We start from the raw sequence: 24,577 nt of genomic DNA on the forward strand, positions 1-24,577 counted from the left end.
GACTAATGTATCCACTGCAGGGGACTGTGTTCAACCTCATGGTCACAGGTTCAAATGCCGACAGGTCCTCTCAGCCTTTCATCCATTTGAGGTCGATAAAATGAGTACCATTGAGTTGGGTAATGTTAGACCCGTCTGCTTCTGAGAGTCCCCTCACCACTATGATTTCTTTTGTTCCCCTGTACCTCCCAAAATTTGTCGCTTTTTATTTGTCTACCAGGACTTTTCATGTGCTGTCTCATGGGGTTAGATGTTCCTTGATGCCCAGTTGCTCACAAGGTTTGTGGCACCTATTTACAAGGCGCCTGGCCCAAACCTGTGGCATTACAAACTGGGGTTGTCAACCTGTATAAATGAACTTAAAATGGTGGACACCCTTTTTCCTCATGTGAAGTGACTCCCATTGGAGCCTTCAGGAACCCTGGCCTTTTGAGGTTTTGGCGCCCTTTGGTTGGCGCGCATTTCTGACAGGAATTCCTTTATTTTCCTCTGGTACACAAAATGGCTGCTCTAGAACCCCAGTACGGTGGCTGTGAGTGTCCTAAATACCCCTCAAGAGTGCCTTGTCATTGTCACAGCCAGAGAAGGTTCTAGAACCTTCTGGCTCGTGCCAGTACCCCAGGGCACTGGCTATATAAGGCCCAGTCCCTGGCGGCCATTTTAGGAGGAGAAGATGATGATGAAGTTCAGATTAGAGAAGAGATTCCAGACTTGACACCAGATTGACACCTGCCCTGTTGACCCCTGAGGTGGCTGGTAGCGCAGGCAGTAGAGCAGCAAAGGGTTGCTGGCGTTGTGTCTGACTGGCGTTCCAGTCAGCTACGTGAGAAGTGATCTAGCGCCTACAGCGCCTGCCCAGCGAGTACCTCATTGCCCCCAAAAGACTGTGGCCAGATTCGTGACCTCCCCCCCCCCCCGGTGGTGAACTGTAATCGATTTATCGAGTCGCGAGGCGAGAGCAAGTTCGCCGCGACCGCGATCGTCAGCTGTGCCCCCTTTGCGACAGGTGCCTCTAGAGGGGAGCTCGGACGTCTCCGAGCCCCACCAGCGTAGAGCGCTTCCTGCGCAGATAGAAGGTGAGGTGGTGCGCCGGGGCGGGGAAAGGCCGGCCTTCGTTGGGCGGGACTAGCGTCTCTGCCACTCCCCAGTGACCCGGGAGCTGTAGCTGTGGGCGGGAACCCCCCTGTATGCGGAAGTCGGAGGGAGGTCCGTGGAGCCCCTGAGAGCCCCTGAGAGCCCCGTCGCTAACGAGAGGAGTGCTGTGCCCGACTGAATCGTATCTTGACTGCAGCCGATGTGAGGTGGGCCTGTTTCCTCATAGTGAATGCAGCGTTGTGAAGGAACTGTGAACCGGCATTTATTTGACTGTGCGCGAAGGTTGTGTGACCTCCGGCAGCCCGTTCGTCAGTCTAATGACTTTGAACTGGTGCCGCCTGTGCTCAAGTGGTGCTAAAGCCCGTAGGCGCGCATAGACTTCACCGGCAAAGCAGAGATCCTATCCCGGTGACCGCCGAGTGCAAATGATGTATTTACTGTGTTTCCTTGCCTTCTAGATATACGCGCATACGCCTTGAGTGATTATTAAAGAGTCCCAAACCTTATTTTGTGCTCAGAGAAGCCGTATACCTGGTCATTGAAAACAGCATAAACTGTAAGAGTTATCTTTCCCATTTGAAACATATTGCAGATGTAATGATTCGAAAGTATTTAATTGGTGGCAGCGATACCAGAAGAAACATGTGGTTGTTTATTTAAATGAACCAATATTTATTCTGATATTTATTCTGATATTTATTCTGATATTTATTCTGATATTTATTCTGATATTTATTCTGATATTTATTCTGATATTTATTCTGATATTTATTCTGATATTTATTCTGATATTTATTCTGATATTTATTCTGATATTTATTCTGATATTTATTCTGATATTTATTCTGATATTTATTCTGATACTCATTCCTGAAGTTGTTCTATTTATTAATACTATTTATTACCAGAACTGTATGACCAAAAGAAATGTATATGTGCTTTCCCAGACAACCCTATTTACAACAAAACTTTTATATAAAGGAATCATATTTTTCTACAGCAGTGGTGTGATGTCCTTCTTTTTGGTGTGGATGTACAAGGAGTTATTATTGGGTCAGAGCCGGCTTAACACTGCAGCCTTCACTTGCCTTGTCACTTGAGCCAAGCTACCCCCTTTGTGCTGGGCTTGCCCATCGCATGTCCAACATAAAATTGGTGCTCAGCGGGTGGGATTGCGAGCCGTGCTTGTTTTGCACCCCATAATAATTCAGTGTGCACCACAGGTACACACCCGGAGTTTTCTCCTAGCGGCCCTCCAATTCAACGTTTTGTTTTTTCCAAATTCTTTCCTGGAGGTGGGTGGAAGTGACCCTCAAAGTTCTTATCCTGGTCACCTACTTCGGGTGGTTGTCCACACTTTTCACTGACAAGATGGAATTCGAAATGTCAGAGCTGGAGACCTATACTGTGGCACAGCTCAAGGATTTCTGTCAGGAGAGGGGAGTGTTTGTCAGGCGAGGGGCCAAAAGAGAGGAGCTCCGTACTAGTCTGCGAGCATGGGTGGAAGCACACACGGAGGGAACGGTGGAGGAGGAGGAATCGGACAGAGGTACTGTCATTGATAGGACTGCGGAATGTCCCCCGGGGGTGGGTGAGATGTCAATCAGCCCCAAGGCAACCTCACGGGAGGGCAGCAGTGTGTCATCGAGAGGGTTGTCAGAAACCGAGTTAGCTGACAGGAGAGCGGAAAGACTGTTAAGGTGGGAAATAGCAAAAATGGAGTTGGAAGAAAGGAGGGAGGAGAGGAGGTTGGAACACGAGTTCAAGCTACGAGAACTCGAATTCCAGGCCCCTAACATCACTCTGAAGGGTGTCGAGTCAAAGGAATTTGCCAGGGAGCCCAGGCCCCATTTACCCAAAGACGTAGTCGCGAATTATACCGCTGGAGACGACATAGCCAAGTGGCTGGCAGCCTATGAGGTCTCCTTAAGAGCCCATGGGATCCATGAGAAGCATTGGGGTGGTGGATTATACCGGTACATGCCTCCGACAGGTAGGGATGCCCTATTGGCCCTAGACCAGGAGGAACAGGTTAATTACCCCGCCATGAAGGTGGCGCTCATCAGGAAGTTTGGGTTGACCCCCGAGAAATACCGGCAAAGGTTTAGGGGCAGCCACAAGCTGAGCTCACAGAATTGGGTTGACTTCCTGGATTTTGCTAAGAAAGCCCTGGATGGGTGGGTACAAGGTAATGAGGTGGAGGACTATCGAGGGTTGTACGACCTGATACTCAAGGAACATCTACTCGAGAAATGTCTTCCCGAGCTGAGGCAACACCTGGTAGAGACAGCAAACTTACTTGCCCCCGTAAGCTTGCTGAGGAGGCGGACATTTGGGCAAGTACCCGAGTGTCCACGAAGGGGACGGGAGGAGATTCTCAGAAGTCCGGACAGGGCGCTCCCCAGAAGAAAGAGGGGGGAGATAACAAGAAGCAGGAGTTCTCCAAAGGCCCCCAAAATACCTTTAAGGGAAAAGTTTCTTCTCCACTTCTAAGGCTAACCCGCAGAAGAACCCTAATCCTGGCCAGAGTCAGCAGCCAAGGGTCAGCAGCCAAGGGTCAGCAGCCAAGGGTCATCCATTGCTATGAGTGCGGTGGTATTGGACATTATAAGGGAGACGTGAAATGCCCAAAGAGACCACCCCCTCCCACTGGAGGAAAGGCCCCGGGAGTCGCTAGTGTAGTGCTCGGGGAGGAGATGCCCTTAGTTAAGGGGGGGGTGTGGGCGGGTGTCCCCTTAGTGTCCCTGGGTGATCGGGAGGTGGTTCCAAAGATCCAGGTGGCCTCAAATACTACCAAGTATGGGCAATGGGTCACCATCAATGGCCATAGAGGGGAAGCTCTGAGAGATACAGGAGCCAGTATGACTATGGTAAGGAGTCATCTGGTGTCCTCAGAGCAGGTGATTCCAGGCGTACTTCATCCATGCCGCAATGGTTGACGGCAGAATGGGCCACTATCCTGTGGCCGAGGTTCCCTTTGATAAGCCCCGCCGTGCCAGTCGATTGTCTGCTGGGCAATGATATGGAGCACAATGCTTGGAAGGAGGTGGAATACCGGACTCATACTGAGATGCTGGGTACACCTGATTGGGCCTGTGTGAGTACCAGGTCTGCGGCTGCTCGGGAGGAGAAGTCGCGTGGGTTGGAGCCTGGAACAATGGCCCACCCAGCTGCTGATGAGGGAACATTTCGAGGACAGGAGGAGCCTGCCTCGATGTCCATGCCCCGTGAGACGGATAGGCCACCTATGGAGGTGGACCCGAAGTCCGCGGAGGAGGACATGGTTCCGTTGGAGGACTTTCCTATCCCCGCTGAGTGACGAGTGGAAGGAGGACCATCCAGGGAGGAACTGAGCAAGGGACAAAGGGAATGTCCCACCCTCGAGGGTCTGAGGCAACAGGCTGATGCCCAGGCAGCAGGTAACGAGTCTGGGAACTATCGTGTTTACTGGGAGGATGGTCTCCTCTACAGTGAACCCAGGGCGCCAGTGCACGGATTGTCACGGGCCCTGGTAGTCCCACAGTGGTACCGAGCCTTCCTATTAGAGTTGGCTCATGAGATTCCCTTGGCAGGACACTTGGGTCAGGACAAGACCTTTGCCCGGCTTGTCCCCCACTTTTATTGGCCTCGAATGAGGGTGGCGTCCGACACATACTGTCGGTCATGCGTGTCATGCCAAGCCAGTGGGAAAATAGGGACGAAGCTGAAGGCTCCCCTGGAACCACTTCCGGTCGTTGGCACCCCCTTTGAAAGGGTGGGCATCGACATTGCTGGGCCCCTAGATCCACCTACATCATCCGGTCACAGGTTTATCCTGGTCCTGGTGGATCACGCCACAAGGTATCCAGAGGCAATTCCTCTGAGAACCATTACTGCACCAGTAGTGGCCAAGGCCCTGATGGGGATCTTTACCCGAGTGGGATTCCCCAAGGAAGTTGTGTCTGACAGGGGGACCAACTTCCTGTCAGCATATATGCGGGCCATGTGGAAGGAGTGTGGAGTGACTTACAGGTTCACCACTCCTTATCACCCACAGACCAATGGTCTTGTGGAAAGGTTCAACCAAACCTTGAAGGGTATGATCAGAAGTCTACCCGGAAGCCTGCGGAGGAAATGGGACGTCCTCCTACCCTGTTTGCTCTTTTCCTACAGGGAAGTGCCGCAAAAGGGAGTGGGCTTCAGCCCCTTCGAGCTTTTGTACGGGCACCCTGTACGTGGACCTCTCAGCCTGGTGAGGGACTCCTGGGAAAAATCTCCCCAGAAAGTTCCCCAGGATGTGGTGAGCTACATGCTGGCCTTCCGAAGCCAAATGGTTAAGTTGTGGAAGCAAGCTTCTGACAACTTGGAAGCCAGTCAGGCAGTCATGAAAGCATGGTATGACCACAACGCTCACCCAGTGGAGTTGGAGCCTGGCCAGAAGGTGTGGGTGATGGAGCCTGGAGAGCGGAGTGCCCTCCAGGACCGGTGGACAGGCCCCTATGAGGTATTGGAGAAGAAGGGCAAGTCTACCTATCTGGTGGACGTAAAGACCCCTCGGCATCCGCATCGGGTGTTACATGCCAATCGCCTCAAGCCCCACTACGAGAGGCCCGAAGTCATGTTGCTTATGGTGACTGACGGATCGGAGGAAGAGGACACGGAGCCTCTCCCCGACCTTTTTGCGTCTCAAGAAAAGGATAGGTCAGTGGAGGGAGTGAAACTCTCGCCAACCCTGACTCCTGAACAGCAGGAGGAATGTCGCCAGGTCTTGGGGTCATTCGCTCCTCTGTTCTCCCTTGTCCCGGGTAAGACCCATCTGTGTACCCATGACGTGGACACAGGGGACAGCCCACCTGTAAAGTCAAAGTCTTACCGGCTGTCTGACAAGGTGAAGGCCAGTATCCAAAGCGAAGTAGCTAAGATGCTGGAGCTAGGAGTCATCGAACCTTCAAGTAGCCCTTGGTCTAGCCCGGTGGTGTTAGTTCCTAAAGCTGCCCCACCTGGCACCACACCAGAATTGAGATTCTGTGTGGACTACCGAGGACTTAATTCGGTAACCAAAACGGATGCTCATCCGATCCCTCGGGCGGATGAATTGATTGACCGGTTGGGAGCTGCCCAATATCTCAGTACCATTGACCTCACTGCAGGGTACTGGCAGATTCCCATGTCTAATGGAGCCAAGGAAAGGTCAGCCTTCTCCACACCTGATGGACACTAACAGTTTTGCGTCATGCCCTTTGGGCTCAAGAACGCTCCTGCCACTTTTCAGCGGCTGGTGAACACGATCCTCACCGGGATGGAGTCATTCTCTGCTGCTTACTTGGATGACATAGCTGTCTTCAGTAGCAGCTGGGAGGATCACTTGCAGCACTTGCAAGCCGTTCTCCAGGCCCTGGAACGGGCTGGCTTGACGATCGAGGCCAGCAAATGTCAGATTGGACAGGGGTCGGTAGTGTACTTAGGACACTTGGTGGGCCGGGGAACGGTGCAGCCCCTTCAGGCGAAGATTGAGGCAATCATGGCCTGGAAACCCCCCAAGACCCAGACTGAGGTCCAAGCCTTCCTGGGCCTCACAGGTTACTACAGACGATTCGTGAAGGGGTATGGCACTATCGTGGCACCCCTTACAGAACTCACGGACAAAAAGCAACCCAGGAGAGTCATTTGGACGGAGGCTTGCCAGCGAGCCTTCGACACTCTGAAACAAGCATTGTGTAAAGCTCCAGTCCTGAAGGCTCCAGATTTTTCAAAAGAGTTCATCGTCCAGACAGATGCATCCGACATTGGCATTGGGGCGGTGCTATCGCAACTCAATGAAGAGGGTCTGGATCAACCCGTGGTCTTTCTGTCACGGAGACTGCTTCCCCGGGAACAGAGGTGGAGTACCATCGAGCGGGAAGCCTTTGCGGTGGTCTGGGCACTGAAGAAGCTGTGACCATATTTGTTTGGTTCACACTTCCTTGTTCAGACAGACCACCGACCCCTTCGTTGGCTCATGCAAATGAAGGGGGAAAATCCCAAACTGTTGAGGTGGTCCATCTCCCTACAGGGAATGGACTTTCGGGTGGAACACCGGCCCGGAGTTGACCACGCCAATGCAGACGGTCTCTCCAGGTATTTCTGCCTTAGTGTTGAGGACTCCCAAGGGTTTGGGTAGCTCTCCCCACTTTCAGCTGGGGGGGGGACGAGTGTTAGACCCGTCTGCTTCTGAGAGTCCCCTCACCACTATGATTTCTTTTGTTCCCCTGTACCTCCCAAAATGTGTTTTTATTTGTCTACCAGGACTTTTCATGTGCTGTCTCATGGGGTTAGATGTTCCTTGATGCCCAGTTGCTCACAAGGTTTGTGGCACCTATTTACAAGGCGCCTGGCCCAAACCTGTGGCATTACAAACTGGGGTTGTCAACCTGTATAAATGAACTTAAAATGGTGGACACCCTTTTTCCTCATGTGAAGTGACTCCCATTGGAGCCTTCATGAACCCTGGCCTTTTGAGGTTTTGGCGCCCTTTGGTTGGCGCGCATTTCTGACAGGAATTCCTTTATTTTCCTCAGGTACACAAAATGGCTGCTCTAGAACCCCAGTACGGTGGCTGTGAGTGTCCTAAATACCCCTCAAGAGTGCCTTGTCATTGTCACAGCCAGAGAAGGTTCTAGAACCTTCTGGCTCGTGCCAGTACCCCAGGGCACTGGCTATATAAGGCCCAGTCCCTGGCGGCCATTTTAGGAGGAGAAGATGATGATGAAGTTCAGATTAGAGAAGAGATTCCAGACTTGACACCAGATTGACACCTGCCCTGTTGACCCCTGAGGTGGCTGGTAGCGCAGGCAGAGCAGCAAAGGGTTGCTGGCGTTGTGTCTGACTGGCGTTCCAGTCAGCTACGTGAGAAGTGATCTAGCGCCTACAGCGCCTGCCCAGCGAGTACCTCATTGCCCCCAAAAGACTGTGGCCAGATTCGTGTGCCTCCCCGCCCCCCGGTGGTGAACTGTGATCGATTTATCGAGTCGCGAGGCGAGAGCAAGTTCGCCGCGACCGCGATCGTCAGCTGTGCCCCCTTCGCGACAGGTGCCTCTAGAGGGGAGCTCGGACGTCTCCGAGCCCCACCAGCGTAGAGCGCTTCCTGCGCAGATAGAAGGTGAGGTGGTGCGCCGGGGCGGGGAAAGGCCGGCCTTCGTTGGGCGGGACTAGCGTCTCTGCCACTCCCCAGTGACCCGGGAGCTGTAGCTGTGGGCGGGAACCCCCCTGTATGCGGAAGTCGGAGGGAGGTCCGTGGAGCCCCTGAGAGCCCCGTCGCTAACGAGAGGAGTGCTGTGCCCGACTGAATCGTATCTTGACTGCAGCCGATGTGAGGTGGGCCCGTTTCCTCATAGTGAATGCAGCGTTGTGAAGGAACTGTGAACCGGCATTTATTTGACTGTGTGCGAAGGTTGTGTGACCTCTCCGGCAGCCCGTTCGTCAGTCTAATGACTTTGAACTGGTGCCGCCAGTGCTCAAGTGGTGCTAAAGCCCGTAGGCGCGCATAGACTTCACCGGCAAAGCAGAGATCCTATCCCGGTGACCGCCGAGTGCAAATGATGTATTTACTGTGTTTCCTTGCCTTCTAGATATACGCGCATACGCCTTGAGTGATTATTAAAGAGTCCCAAACCTTATTTTGTGCTCAGAGAAGCCGTATACCTGGTCATTGAAAACAGCATAAACTGTAAGAGTTATCTTTCCCATTTGAAACGTATTGCAGGTGTAATGATTCGAAAGTATTTAATTGGTGGCAGCGATACCAGAAGAAACATGTGGTTGTTTATTTAAATGAACCGATATTTATTCTGATATTTATTCTGATATTTATTCTGATATTTATTCTGATATTTATTCTGATATTTATTCTGATATTTATTCTGATATTTATTCTGATATTTATTCTGATATTTATTCTGATATTTATTCTGATATTTATTCTGATATTTATTCTGATATTTATTCTGATATTTATTCTGATATTTATTCTGATATTTATTCTGATATTTATTCTGATATTTATTCTGATATTTATTCTGATATTTATTCTGATATTTATTCTGATATTTATTCTGATATTTATTCTGATATTTATTCTGATATTTATTCTGATATTTATTCTGATATTTATTCTGATACTCATTCCTGAAGTTATTCTATTTATTAATACTATTTATTACCAGAACTGTATGACCAAAAGAAATGTATATGTGCTTTCCCAGACAACCCTATTTACAACAAAGAACTTTTATATAAAGGAATCGTATTTTTCTACAGCAGTGGTGTGGTGTCCTTCTTTTTGGTGTGGATGTACAAGGAGTTATTATTGGGTCAGAGCCGGCTTAATACTACAGCCTTCACTTGCCTTGTCACTTGAGCCAAGCTACCCCCTTTGTGCTGGGCTTGCCCATCGCAGGTCCAACAGGTAACATTATACATCTGTTATTTCAGCGCCAAGATGCTCCGTTGCTGGGGTGAACGTGCGCTTTACAAATACACCTGTTATGTTATGTTACAATATGGGGGAAAACCACCATCTTATGCTTGGTGAAGGAGGTTACAGTTAATTCCCCAGACATTCTATCCTTTAGTTTGGCCGCTCACCCGGAAGTGAAATATTATATATACAATGTATACTGTAGTCCCATTAGGAACCGGACAGAATTAAATGTTGTAGATCTGAATGAGCATTTAGCTTCACTTCCAGCTTCTGCAAGGGAGATAGAAGGGGGAGATTTTGACTGTCAATTCGAACCATTGAGTACAGATAACTAAGTGCTGACCGCAAATCTCAAAGAATTGTAATGGTCGACATGTTTCAGCCAAACGCTCCCCCGTAGAGATGTGGCTGCCTCTGCAGGACCAAAGTATGTACTTCTTCCCTTTACAGCCATTTGAATGTTCTTGTGTTAGAAAGCATTACATTCTGCAGCATTTCCTTTCACAATTCTGGTTCCCCAGAAGGCTTGTTAAATAGTTCACTTTACAGACTCCTCTTTCATTGCAGTCTGAGAAAGAAAAGTATACGCCAAGCTCCACGTTAAAAAACATAAAAGCAGCAATTTGTTAGAAGGCGTAGCCTGTTTTTTGACCTGTCTTTGAGTACAGAGAATATTTGACAAGCTAGAAACACAATTTCAATATATTTCTCTACTTATTGGTCATTCACCTTCAGAACTCCAGCGTAGTTATTTTGGTGATGGTGCAGCACCCGGACTACCCCTACTACCAGCGCCTGTGACTAACTTCAATCTGAGTACCTATTAGAGGGAAAGCCTCATTTGTTCAGATTTCTTAAGTAATGTTGCAGGGAATAGAACTCTGCTTAGGACCATAGAACATAAGCTGCGCACCTATGAGCCAGACTACCTATAGTTCCTCACTTGCTCTTCTAACCTTTCCAGAGAAACAAGTGAATTGGCACCCCAGAACACAACCTTCACCCTCCCTGTGATCGAGGTGACAGACACACTATATTGCTCTTGCTCGTTCTTGTCCACAATATGATAAACAAGAGGCACAAAGGAAGCTTATAATATTTATTTAAACTATATCGTGCTCTAATATGCAGTATTTGCACCACAGTTCGAAAACAAATGCATTACAAAAATATCTTTAGCATGGTTAATTAACCAAATACCACAAAAAGCCCTGGCATGTTATAAGCTAGTGAAGCTAAATGATTATTTAACAAAGATCTCTGGAATTAGAGGTGGACCCCATACCTTAACCACTTGACTGCTATGGCTTTCCCCTCCTGTGCTGAGAACTTTGAAGCCCATTGTTCATGACGAGCTCACCTTGTCATGAGCACAGCTCCAGTGTGCCTCATGACGAGCTGAGCTCGTCATGAGCATCGAAGGGGTTAAGCATACATAGACGGATGTTGTACATTTCAGCTGACACAGTGATCATGCTTCAGGACCTTTGCTCAGTGTGTTTTTAGAACTTCTGTTCCTCCATTATATGACAAGACATGTTTGCTCACAAACAGCAACCAAATTCTCGTGTTATGTTTTGGTGCTAGTGCCTGACCAGAGAGAATAACCAGGGGCATTGTTGTTTGACCTTGTTCATGGTGTTCAAATCCAATCCCAGGAAAAGAAAAAAACACAAACGTATGCAGGTTCTGTGCGAAAATACAATGTGGCCCAAAAGCAAGCAGTTTTATTGTAGTAATGTGTGCAGAAGAAATGCGCCCTACAATGTGCAAACTAGGCTAATGTAGGGAAAACGACAATGGGCAATGCTGGAAAAATGACAGTAAGAGATGTTAATTCTTATGGATATTTTCTGTGTATCCCAGGAAGTGGAGGCCTTCCAGGTAGACTGACCAGATTTTCAGAACCAAAAACTGAGAGCCATAAAAAATAGAAAAAGGACTCGGTTAGCACTGGTCAGTGCAGTACCCATATTTAGTCCTATTTCTGTGTAAGTATATATCATATATATCCATGTTGCATGCACTATTAATGGCTCCTTCTGCCATGGGCAGGTTTGTAATCCTATCCTTGGGTGATAGGCCCCACATAGTTTGATTAATCCCTCCCATTAAATCCTGCTATGCTGCATCAGTGAGGTTAGACAACACAGCCGAAGACTCTTTAAACACACTTTGTTCCTGGTGTGATGTTAGGGCTGGTGTGAAAGTGAGCTTTCACAGCATTGCAATAAATGTTCATACTTGGTAGGCAATACCACATGCACTGGCGCTGAGTGAGCTGGCCGCCCCTCCCTGTCCCACAACTCTGTGCCGAGATTTCCTCTTCCGAGTGCATAAAATTTGATGTTGCCGCCAATGCTTGAACCGCTGAGGGATGCTCTGACACGTCAAGACGCGTGGCAACGGCAAGGGCTGCTTTGCTTGGTAGGACTGCCTCGCTGACCCAGACCAATCTATCTCTCATGGCTCTAGTTGCTGTGGTTTGCTGCTTTCCGGAGGTGCACCGCCTGAGCCTTGACTGCTTTGGATCCTCGTGGCTGCTCAATGGCTCTGCTTAGTGAATTACTGTGGGAATATCAGGACAGTCCTGCAGAATGCTTTAAAAAAAAAAAAGTGTAAGATGTGTTTTCTTCAAACTTCAAATCACGAGCTAAAAGCTGTAAACCCTTGAGGATTATTAGAGTGCTGTTAGACATGGGGTCTCTAGTTGGCAGAGGTAAGTACCTTTGTCCAAATAGGGACCTTTGCTTTTAGTCAGGTTAAGGAGGATACACACCTAAAGTAACCCCTGCTCACCCCTTGGTAGCTTGGCATGAGCAGACAGGCTTATCTCAGTGGCAGTGTGTAAAGTATTTGTGAACACATACAGTAACACAGGGAAAACACTACAAATGATCACCACACCAGTTTAGAAAAATAAGTAATCTTTATCTAAACAAAAACAAGACCAAATGACAATAATGCACAATACCGTATTAAAAATAGGGCTTTCAAATGGTAGAAATAGTTTAGTTCAATGTAAGTTGTAAATGCGACACTTTTCTTGAACGTACCTTAGATGTGTTGCGCAAAGCAAACAAAATATCCCCACGGAAAGTGATGCGTATGTTCCTTACGCTCAGGGGAGGTGATGCGTCGGTTCCTTACTGCAGCGCAGGGGAGGTGATGCGTCACTTCCTTACTGCGCGGGGAGTTGATGCGTCTGTTTTTTACTGCGGAGCGCAAACAATGCGATGCATCGATCCAGTATGATGCGAGTCTTCGTGCAGCCACGCAGCAGGCTTGTGCTGGGATCGGTGCCGCAGCAATTTCTCCAGCCGCAACCAGCAGGCACCTCTTTGCAGGTTGGAATTCCAAGCTAGGGAATTCTGGTGGAAGTAGCCGCTGCAGGCCAACCCCAGACAGCAAACTGCACGGGGCAGTATTCCTCCTCTGCTAATCTGACTATTCTCCTTGCGAAAGGTTTCCTCTTGATTTCCCAGAAGTGATCTAAAAGTCTTGGCCTCTTTTTTTTATACACCAACATCTTTTGTTCTATGAAGGCAGAAAGTGTCTGTACCCAGCCAAAGCCAGTTCTTTGGGGCACATGCAAGTGCTCAACAACCTCCTTTGTCTGTGTGAACCCTGGCTCCAGACATACCACACGGGCGGAGCCGTCATTGTGGAAGGCCGGTGCAGCCCTATTCAGGTGAAGGTGCTACTCCTCCTACCACTCCAAATGCAGATCAGGCATTTTCAGCCGAACCCCGACTCATCAGACTTCTGGAGCCACTATCCTTCTACAGCCCCTGTCATCCAAAAGCCAGACATGCAATACATAAACTTCGCAGAGGCAAGCTGGATGGTTTGGCAAGAAACTACCCACTTTTTGAAAGTGATATTTTCAAATACAGAATGTAAAAATCCCCCTCACTAAAAGATGCACTTTAACATTCTGAGTTCAGGCATATTAAACTTTATTTTTCTATCTTGTTCCCAGGGTCAGTTATGTTTAGAAGATGTTATAAACTAACTGCCCATTCTGGCCTATGAGAAACGGTAGCTTTGCAATAGTAAAAAACAAAGTTGGCAGTATTTCACTATCAGGACCTGCCACACACAGCAGGGCATGTCCTACCTTTGACATACAATGCATCCTGGGTACCTTGGGCCTACCTTGGGGGTGACTAACATGAGGAAAAGGGAAGGTTAAGTGGCTGGCAAGTGTGCACTTGCCAAGTCGACATGGCTTTCCCAGACTGCACAAAGCTCTGCAATGGCAGGCCTGAGTCACATTTTGCAAGCTGCTTCTGTGGGTGGCACAATCAGTGCTTCAAGCCCACCACCAGCATTTGATTTACAGGCCCTGGTCACACACAGTGCACTGTACCAGGGTCTGGAAAGTAAATCAAATAGACAATCATGGAAACACTGATCCATAACACAATTTACAAAAGAGAGCATATGCACTCTAGCACTGATCAGCAGTGGTAAAGTGCCCAGAGTCCTAAAACCACCAACCGGTCAGAAAAAATACAGGAGGAAGGCAAAAAGTTCTGGGATGACCCTGCAAAAAAGGGCCAAGTCCAACAAGCGCCCTGCAAGTTTTTTTCAGACCTGTTGGTATACTGTGCCCTCTATGGACTGAGCTTTATATCTATTGTCTGGGACTTGTTGTCTATTTTTCTAGGGGTGATCCACTACATAATTTAGGGTTATAGATATACCTCATTCTAGGATTTTAAGAGGGACTGCGTTGAGGGGGATCACCAGGTTTCACTACAGACGCAGCCTCCCTATGGTTTGTCCCAGAAAAGCATCCTGGGAGTGGGTCACTGAGTGGATCCCATGCCAAGTCTACTCTATATTTAAGAGTGAATATCCAAACCCAACGCAATGGGAAAGCATCACCGCATTTCCAGCATGATGATCAATATAAATTCTACTGCCTGCCTGCCTCAAAATGAAAGTACGCTTTTCCCAAGTGAAATCTGCATCTGCTGCAGCAAGGGCATACAGCAATCTAAAATCCCGGCATGGGTCTGCTGCAGTATGAAGCCCGTTAAGTTCAGAGTAAGATATTTTGGACAGTGGAATCGAAGTTCAAACACTCAACAAGTGGGACCACAAGACCAAGAAGGACAGGAGCCTAATCCGGTTCCACAGGACGTGCCTTTAAACCCCTTTAGTATGATTAAGATGGCAGGGGATAATAAAGAGGCGTGACCAAGCAAACTTACTGCAGAAGGGGTGGAAGGAAGGCAGTTCTTCTTTAATGATAACAGTTGAAGAGATTGCGTGTTCAACCTCAGGACAAGCGAAGGAGTATCCACTGTTCTTCAAACCTAAAGCTACTACAGCCACACTACAGGGGTCTCCCATTAACATGCAACCAGGTTTAGTCTCAGGACTTCAGTTATTCACTCCCAGCTCAGATCAGGTTGCCCTCTTGACAGAAACCAGTTCCAAGCAAGGTCTTTCACTACAAAATGCTCATCAATACACAGCGGCTGCCTCGGCTTACCATAACTGATGTGAGCAAGGATGTCTCTCCACAAAAACAAAGCCAAGCTGAGTCAGAAAGATCGGTCTAGATGCATCAAGGGGATGAGGCAGCTGTGCAATAGGATATAAAAACCATGTAAACCTCATCCTGGGTGAAATAAGAGAACTGAAAACAACACAAGCAACCGAGATGGCTTCTCCGCTTCATAGCCTACCGAAAATCGAGGACGCAGTGGCAAGCTCCCTGCTCAGGAGGGAGAGTCGGATTTCACAGGTCAAGGATCCGATCAATAGAATGCAGCAGCAAGTGGATCTAGTGCGGAAAGAAGTCCTTGCTGGAGACTAAGATGGCATTGGAAAACCACTCTAGCTGTTCCAACCTTCGATTTGTAGAAGTACCAGAAGGCTGTGAAGAGACCCAAACTATGCAATGGGTCGAGACATTCAACGCAAACTTCGGGTTTTAGCGAAACTGAAGTCACGTGTTCACATGTTCACCAATCTCGAAGCTCAAAAATTTCTGAAAAGTATGTCTACTTTGACAGTCAAAATAAGAGAGAAATCAAGAATTAAGATCTGTCAGGGAGAGGGGGTTTGGGGGATTTTCACTGCAGGTGCACCAACATGGCACCTAGCACATGTAGTTGCCAGTCGAGGGAGGCTGGAGAGGGGTATTGTGTGCAATTCCCTTTCTCCCAGGGTGGGAGGGGAAGTGATGGGGGTTGGTGGTGGGGATAGCAGTCCTAATAAAAGAGTAGAAACCTAGATAAGAATGCAATAGTAGGGGAATTTTTTCGGATTTGAGGTTTTAACTCAAAACTTATTTGGAGAGATGGGGCTTGAAATACATATTATATCTGTAAATATTAATGGCGTATCCAATGAACAGGAGTACGGCTGTCGAATTCGATGGGTAAACCTCTTTCACCACAAATTCTTTTTCTTCAAGAAACTCCCTTAAAGACAAACACACCTAAACTTTTCTTTCCTAAATATTATTTGATGGTGTACTTTGTTGCTGCCGGATTGGCTACAAGGGGCGTATCTATCTCTCTATCTGTCTCTGTCTGTCTGTCATCCAGGATAGATGGATTTGGATTACAGTTGGAGTAAATGGCAATTTATTTAATTTTGTCAACTATTCCACACTGGTGGGGGATGACCGGAGGCCTATAATTAAGATTGAGTTGGCCAGAGAAACTGTTGGCCCCATAATTTTCAGGAGGGGATTTTAACTACATTCAGGACCCAGCACAAGACACTTCGAATAAAACGAAAAATCTTCTGAAGCAAACTATTAAAAAAAAAAAAAAAATAACTAGATTTATTGATACAAGACCATCAGTTGATTGACCCATGGCGCAGAGTCTCTTCCACTTTTTATTCTCAACGGTTCCAATCAGCCTCTCGTATAAATTATTTCCTTGTCTACCTCCCTAAGGTGCCTAAACTCTCAAATAAGGGATAATTATTTTTCAGACCATTCACTGGTTAGTCTGAAGATAAAAATGGAAGCTAGGCGAAGGGACCGGTCCAGTCAATCAATTTTCTTTTTCAGGTCAATAAGGGCACTGCCACACCTTTTGCAGTCTGGGAGACTTAAAAAGCATCTATTTGTGACCAGATCATTGCCTTTATGATAGCACAATCAAAAATTTGTGTGGCAAGCATAACTGAACTTCAACTACCAGTCGACACTGCCTTGCAGGCAATGTCCAGTTCGTCTGGAGATTGTATGGGGGTTGACCTTGCAGTTGGCTGTAGCCCAACAGGAACTAAGAGATTGTTTTCATAGTTGAAGAATTAAATAATTTGCTGACATTTCACCAACGGATGTATGAAGAAAATCAGTTGCTGGGTACATTTTTGGCCTGGTCAACACGGTTGAAGCAGGAGGCTGCATTTTACAGAAATGGAGGAACCAGCAACTGGGGTTTTGGTCTCCAAAAAGAAACAAGCATTTGCAATGCAATTGGTCTCGCATTTACGAGAGTTTGAGCTATTGGCATTGTAAATGACAATGTCTTATTTATGTATTGATTTTTAAAACATAAATAACAATCATTGTCATTGACAATCCCAATTGCTTAAACTCTCGCAAATGCGAAACCTTAATTTGTGTTGTATTGACCTCCTGTTCAGCTCCTGCCCTCTTGGTTAACATTGCGTCCTTAAGCAGACTAGCTCTGAAGTGGCAGTACTTGTTGCAGGCAGGGATGGCAAGTCAATTTGTCTGCTCGCTGCCTGTATTGAGAACTTTGTCCCAAGAGTCAAATAACACTTGTCTAAAAGGACAGCTTTACTCAAGTCTCTCATTGCCTTTTTATCATGTCAAGCGTCCGACACTCTGTGCCAGTTCTGATGACACAGACCGGTTTATATGGGAAGAATGTGAAAAAGCATTTCTTCGCGGCTCTGGCAGTTCACATGCTAATGCCTACGCCCTCAAATATTTATTTATCAGTAGTGACTGAGCATTTACAAACTGCAAATGCCTACACACGCTATCCTTTTGAAAATACAAATGCTGCAGCTGCGAAGCCCGTACCTTGTAGGTGCCCATGGGACCTGTGCATGGGGGTTTTGGGAGCTAGGGAGGAGGTAGGGCAGAGCAGGGAATGGCTGAGGATGGAAATGCCTACATATGCTACATTTTTTAAAATAGAAATGCTGCTGTGAAGCCTGTACTTGTATGCGCTTGCGGGACCTATGCATAGGGGTGTTGGGAGAGAGGGAGGATGTCGGGCAGAGCAGGGGAATGGCTGTGGGAATGAGGAAGTGTTGCCGTTTGATTGAGAGAGGCTCCGTTTGTGCTCAGAGGATGGGGGAGGGCTCATAATACGAAGCATGGGGGGCACGCAATAACAGCTTCAATGAACGTGCTGCACCACGCAAAACAAAAGGAAGGCGGCGCGGCTCAAAACGTTTTTTTACCCACGCTTCTGTTGAAAGTGTGCGCCTATGTGATAAATAAAGCGCGGTATGAGTTCTGGGTAAAATAAAAAAAAAAAATTAAAAAGCAGTCGCAGTGTTAAAGAAAAGCACAGTGTGCGTTTGTAAAAACACACAAAATGTTTTAGCTACAAGATGGCCCCTCACGTCATGCTGCTTCTTTTGCATGTTGGAAGCTGTAAAAAAGAAGGCGTGCCCACTGATATAAACAAGGCAGCGCTGGGAGGGGGGCTGGGCACGAAGGAAGGAGAAATGCGAGTCACGGCCGGAGGCCGGCCGTGAAAACAATGCAGCTCTCGTGAAACTGAAAGCACGGCCGACCAGCCGTGAAAGCCTTTGATGTCGCAGGGGGTGGAGCGGCACCAAGCTGGGCAACAGATGGCTGACGATTTGATGCTGTGCACGCACATTTTAGGTCAATGCGCTTGCGCATTGACCTAAAAGCGCACGGGCACAGCATCAAATGGCCAGTTAGTTAAAGTCTGTTTAAGCCCCCTATAGTCTCGCTTCGCTCAATGCGCATGCGCATTGAGAGGCGAAACCTAACAAGGAGCATTTTTATTTTTGTGTGTTTTTTGTTTTTTAGCACTATATTAACCTCTATGCAACTAAATATACAGCTTTGAGGGAAGCGATATGACAGTATGTCTTGGACATTAATTTACAGCAGATGTCAAGTTCCCAGGCAGAGGAAATAGTGGCTGAAATCACTACATTAGGAATGTGGGAGGCTTTAGCTTCAATGCCATCTGGCAAGGCTAGCGGAAAAGACTGCCTTCCAACTGAGTTCTACAAAGAGCTCATACCTTTTTCAGTAGAGCCTTTTAGTTTTGTAAAAGCAGGTGGTGAGGTTCCATCACTTTTTAAGGAATCCACAGTAGTTAGCTTTGTTAAGAATCCCAGAGTTGTTAAATTTAACAGGCCAATCAGTTTACTAAGCTCTGATTATAACCTGTTCATGAAAATCTGGACCAATCTAGCTGGTTGGCATATGTAATCTAATACTGCTTTTTTAATACATGCATTAGATTTCCTCAACATCAGTCAGATACTTGGATTTATAATGATGGTAGATGCTGAGAGAGCTTTTGCCTTGGTCAATTGGGAGACCCTTTTGTATGGCATTAATGTGGGTTTCCTAACTCCATTCCTAACATGCTATGAAATCTAGATCAAGGAGTTCAGACTCAGTTTTTCGTGAATTTTAACTTAGCCAGAGTCGTAGATCTAAATTGTTGAACTCCGCAGTGCTGTCCTTTTTTGCCTGTTTTATTTTCTTGTTTTTATTGAAGCATTGGCAGTCAGGATTAGGGCAAATGTAGGTATAGAATACCCTATAGTGGGCACGACTAAATCAAAGCTGTTTGCGGACAATATTATTCTATACCTAAAGCTGCTAGAACAAAATCTACCATATGCATGAACACATTTTCCCTTAGACACAGAATGGGCAAAACCCTTTGATGCATCTGGCCTTAATATGTTCGCGGAGTTTGCTCAATTTCAATCAATCGGAGGGTATAAAATTAATCGTAAGAAAACTGAAGTTTTGATATTTAACACCTCGATTAACATCCTTACCACTACTCTTCAATGTCAAACTCTATCCAACAATCCAACTCGATATCTCATAGTATACATAACTAATTCTCATGCAAGACTGTATAATTTAAATCATCATCATGATGAAGAAAATTCGAGATTTATTACATAGGTGGTCATTTCTGCCGCTCACCTTAATTGGTTGGGGTTCTCAAATTTACATGTCCGATTTACCCCTGTTAATTTTTCTTTTTACCAACATCCCGATAAAAGCAAATTCAGCATTATTTAAAGAACTCTAAGCACTATTTTGCCAATTTGTTTGAAACAAAAGGGCACCCAGGGTTAAATATCCAGTACTTAAACTGGAAATGAGTGGGGGGGGGGGGGGGAGGTGCATAGCTCTGCCCCAGATCTGAACATATGTTCACATAATTGACCTCCAGGGATCCTTAGATTGCTTCTTTTTGGAGAAAACGGTAAAAGAAGCAGGGTCCCAGCTCTCAGTAGTTATAAAGATAGTAAAACTCCCAAAGAAAAACTAGGTACAAGACACTACAAGAATTAAAAATGCAACTTCAGTCTCTATATTCCTTGAACGCCATGGCTGCTGGGTATGAATATCTGGAGCTCAGGGAATGTAAAGTTGTGGCGCTACATATCTAGTCCAGTTATTTAAGATTTTGGATTATTCACGGCTTCAGAGAATAGGGTCCTTTTTTTGGTGGGAGGGAGATGAATTACCTGGCAGGGAACAGCAAACTAGGTGCCGTCATAGTCGTAAGGTAATCTTTTTGGGATATTTTGCAGATAACTCTTAGAATGGAGAAATTTTGTCTTGTGGCTAGTGCAGGCTCATCACCACTACTGGTTGCTTTCTTTTGAGCAAAATTAAAGAGTCGGCAATTGGAATAGACTTCTGCGGAATCCAGGGGAAAGTCACTTAATAAAATGTTTTTGAGTCGAAATTTCCAATCATGTTGCTTCTTTATTTAGGCGGAGAGGCAGATCTCACAACTCTGCAACAAGTCTTTAAAGGCTGCCAACTTTAAGCAAATGTCATTTTTGTCACGCTGGATGGCTTACTATACTCTGAAAGGCCTCCACAAAATGTTTCCTGACTTGGAAGACAAACGTTTTCGCTGCCAGCAATTAGGAGCAGGGGACTGGCTCAATACCTTTTTCACATGCCAATGTTGACCCAGTTTTGGGCTTCAATATTTAGTGCTCTTAGTAAATGCCTGCATATCCAATTTAAGCCAGAGGCTGCCATGGGGATCTTTGGCTTCTGTAAACTAAGTCACAATGTTTTTTTTTCTAAACTGGGGGGAGGGTGTATTACACAATAGCCTCCTTATTGGCGCGATCTCCGATTCTACTGAATTGGAGGACAACCAGAGTACCTACATACGTGCAATAAAACAATAAAATGACTCTCACATGGAAATTTGAAGAGGCCTACACAAAAAGGGTTAGAGCTACTAGGTTTGCTGTGGACTGGACATATTTGAAGGGAGTAGAAAGGGAACCGATGTAATTTAGAGTATATCATACTTGACTTCATCCCGATTTGTAGCGATGTATCGTACTCTTTTAGGCCAGGTAGGCCAGCCTCCTTGTTGCAGAAAGCATCTGTGGACTGTTTGTTGGAACAGTGTGTAACTTGAGCTAGGTTATGCCATCATATCCTATTGTAAATACTGTTTCATTCTTTTCAGGGCCTGCTGATGGCTACCATAATTCCACTATCGACCGCTATGCAGAAACTTGAGGATGTAGAAAATAACTACAAAACGAGAATACGCCATTACAAGGTGAGTGGGTATTTCTCTTCTGTGTCAGGGTAAATGGCAGGAAGTAGAGTTGAGGTTAGTATGTAATGTTTATCATGATCTAGACACAAAAGTACAACTGAAGTAAATGAGCTTCCACCGTGTCCTTCTGCAGTTTCGCGCATTTTCATCCTCGTCAAGAAGTTCCCCCAAATCCTTTTTTTTTTTTTTTTTTTAAAGCACAAGAAGCTCATATTAGTTACACTTGAACAACAAATTTAGGTTGGTAGCAAGATGTTTGACAGATTAGAATGGAATAACCCACATTTTATTGTTAAGTAGTTGCCGTACTAAATCTCTGAACACGGTTTACTTTCTCGGATGACTAGGCTGAACAGGTTTTGCAGACCCCCCCCCCTTTATTTTAGGACATGATCTCACTTTTCCTTGCAATATTTTTAGATATTTTAGTTTTTTTTGTTTTTGCTACTGTTCTTGCTAATGTTTGGCACTATCTTTCTGTTCTGTCTGTGTACCTGCCCTTCTATGGTAACCTTTCCAGGAAGGGTTAACATGGGTGCGGTCTGCCTTATGTCCTCTTCTACCACTGAGGAGTGTGAGAAGACTTTTATATAAATGTAACTACAGTATGTTCGAATCGGACATTTGGCAGGAGACGTCCTGCTGTGGGATAGTGTCTGCCACTGAGCCCTATGTGTAAACATAAATGCCATGCACTGTTACTCGTATATGCTTTCTTTGCTTAAAACTGTAGAAGGGCGTTTTTCTTGTTCCTTCAATACCCCGGAGAACTACATTGATTTCACCACCCATGACTGTGTTTTTGATTTCTGATCCTGCTCACAGTAGAGGCGTGTGATATTCTAGGATGTCAGTGCACTCAAAATTGATGTGGAGGGATACTTGGCTACCCATGTTATACCTCCTATCCTTGGCGTGGTCTTCCCGTAAACTTTTTGCTTTCTCCCCTCTGGTTTTCTGAATTTGTTTTTGTTGGCAAACTTTAACTTCTAGCCAGTGCTAAAATAACTTTTCTCTCCCTCCAAAATGGTAAAATTGGCTTACAAGAAAATTAATTGTGGTGTAGGTGCCAGGTACTACATGTATCCAGGACCTGTAAGTTAAATGCTACTTGTAGACTTGCAGCACCTAGTGTGCCACCTAGTAGAGTAGCACTATAACATTTCTCCAGCCTGCTATAGCAGCCTGTAGTGCAGTTATCAACTGCCAATTTGATCTAGCAATATTTTTGCTTGAACCGAGCATTTATTTTTAATATATATGTCATTGCTAAAGTAGGCCTTAAACAGCCCATAGGGCAGAGTGCATTATATTTTAAAAGTGGGATGCATTTTTAAACATAACATGTCATGATAGTCAACTAAATTCGTTATTCACTAGTCAAGTCAAGTCAAAAGTTCATTGTATAACTAATTGAAATCATTACAATCTTCCCATGATAAAAATAACTATATAGAAACAATTAATGTCAAGCAACATTAAAAAAATTACCCATTCATTTTACAGCTCGGCCTCCAAAAATGTTATACATACAATAGTTAAAATTTGGATCAAGGCCAGCACCTGCCATCTCTATGGGGTCTTAATCGTCTTTAGGTTCAGTTTGTATATTCCATAAGAGTCCCAAAGTAGGGTGGCCTTCCTCCTCAATGTTCCTCCTGCTCAACTTGCCCTAATCATTTTCTTATCTCTGCCAGGAATTTTACTCCCCGGCAGGCCAGATTTATGGAGGAGCCTCCCAGCCAACTTGTCACTGCCTCTCTGCATGTTCGAATTTTCAGTTCATTGAAGATAGGCTTCAAATACCGTCTCCTCTGGACCATTACTGCTGGACATGCACAAAGAAAGTGGGATAAGGATTCCGTTTTATATCCGCAAAGACGGCATTGCTCCGTTTGATGGTTATGTTTCCAGGAGGGTAATAGATCTTTTGAAACATGCTGTCCCATCCGGTAGTCTATATAGGATCTTTTTAAGTGCCCGCTGAAGTGAGATGATAAATATGCTTGCAGTTTAAGTGATTTATAGGAGGTGATGATGGTCCACCCATGCCGACGTTTGGAGATTGTATTTTTATCCTCCAGGAAGGAGTTCCTTTTAGCTGCCTCATTGGCTAATCTACTTAAACCTGCTTTGCCTGCCCTAGTTTTCCATACTGTTTCTAAATTGAGCTCCATCAAACAGGTTTTCAAGTTCCTTCCCCAGGCGCTCGGAGTTTCACTGTTCGCCTGTTTAATTTCTTCCCAGCACAGACAATCCATGGTCTCCCGGTCAGCGGAGCGAAATTTGTGGCGGAGCTTCACGAAGCCACTCATGCTCCGGAATTTCTGGTTTTGCAGTCCAAATTCGAGCCGTACTTGCAAAGGGGAGACAGATTTTGGCAGGTTGAAGACGGCCTTGTAGATCTTTATCTGCAGGTCGTTTAATAGATCAGCCTCCAAGTTACTAGACCGTAAGACAAGGTGGGCAAAATTTGGGCAGCCGTGACCTTTAAAAGGTGATTGTAATTTGGACAGTCCAGTTTTGCTTTTAATAATCGATATGCAAAAATTACTGATTGCGCTTTAGCTTTTATTACTCCTTTATGCTCCTTATGTTTTAATCCTTGCGCGATTGTAATTCCAAGGTATTTGTATGATCGTTGCTCTTCCACCGTTACCCCGTTCGCAGTCCATTTATACTTGATCTTTTTTGGTTCCACTAGGCAAACAACTTTTGTTTGTGCTTTGTTTAATTCCAACATTTCCCGTTTCAGATAGGATGCTAATTTATTTATTGCTCTTTCTAGTCCAATTGGTGTTTTGCTTAGCACTACTATGTCGTCCGCATATTGTAGAAAATAAATTGGGTTATTGGCCAGTATCGGTGGATGACATTCAGCAGCTTCCAAAACTTTGCTGATATCTGAGAGAAAAAGGTTAAAAAGGCTAGGAGCTAACACGCAGCCTTGTTTGAGGCCTTGATGCTTTGTAATACTCGAGGTTGTACTGCCTCCATTACCTAATTTCACTCTTGCCCATGTGTTGTTGTACAGGGAGAATATGACCTTTAATAGTTGGTTCGGCAGACCCCAGGTGATTAACTTTGCCCACAGGCGCTCTCTGTTCACCCGATCAAACGCTGACTTTATATCAATGAAACAGGCGTACAACCGGGATCCCTTGATTATGCTTCTTCCATTAAGAGTGACAGACTGGCTAAGTTTGTTACAGTTCCCATCCCTTGCCTGAACCCTGTTTGGAACTTAGGG

At 45.9% G+C, this 24,577-nt stretch overlaps 1 protein-coding gene across 2 annotated transcripts in view; it reads left to right on the plus strand.

Moving 5' to 3' along the window:
- LOC144768700 (zinc-binding protein A33-like) overlaps positions 1–24,577 on the plus strand; it is a 404,351-nt gene that overhangs the window by 82,992 nt on the left and 296,782 nt on the right. For both annotated transcript variants that reach the window (XM_078652562.1, XM_078652563.1), the window contains exon 3: positions 21,232–21,327. In XM_078652562.1, the coding sequence (XP_078508688.1) occupies positions 21,232–21,327 (96 nt within the window). The remainder of the gene's footprint in view (positions 1–21,231; positions 21,328–24,577) is intronic.

Source organism: Lissotriton helveticus, chromosome 7 (genome assembly GCF_964261635.1).
Source record: "Lissotriton helveticus chromosome 7, aLisHel1.1, whole genome shotgun sequence".
Classification (NCBI taxonomy): Eukaryota; Metazoa; Chordata; class Amphibia; order Caudata; family Salamandridae; genus Lissotriton; species Lissotriton helveticus.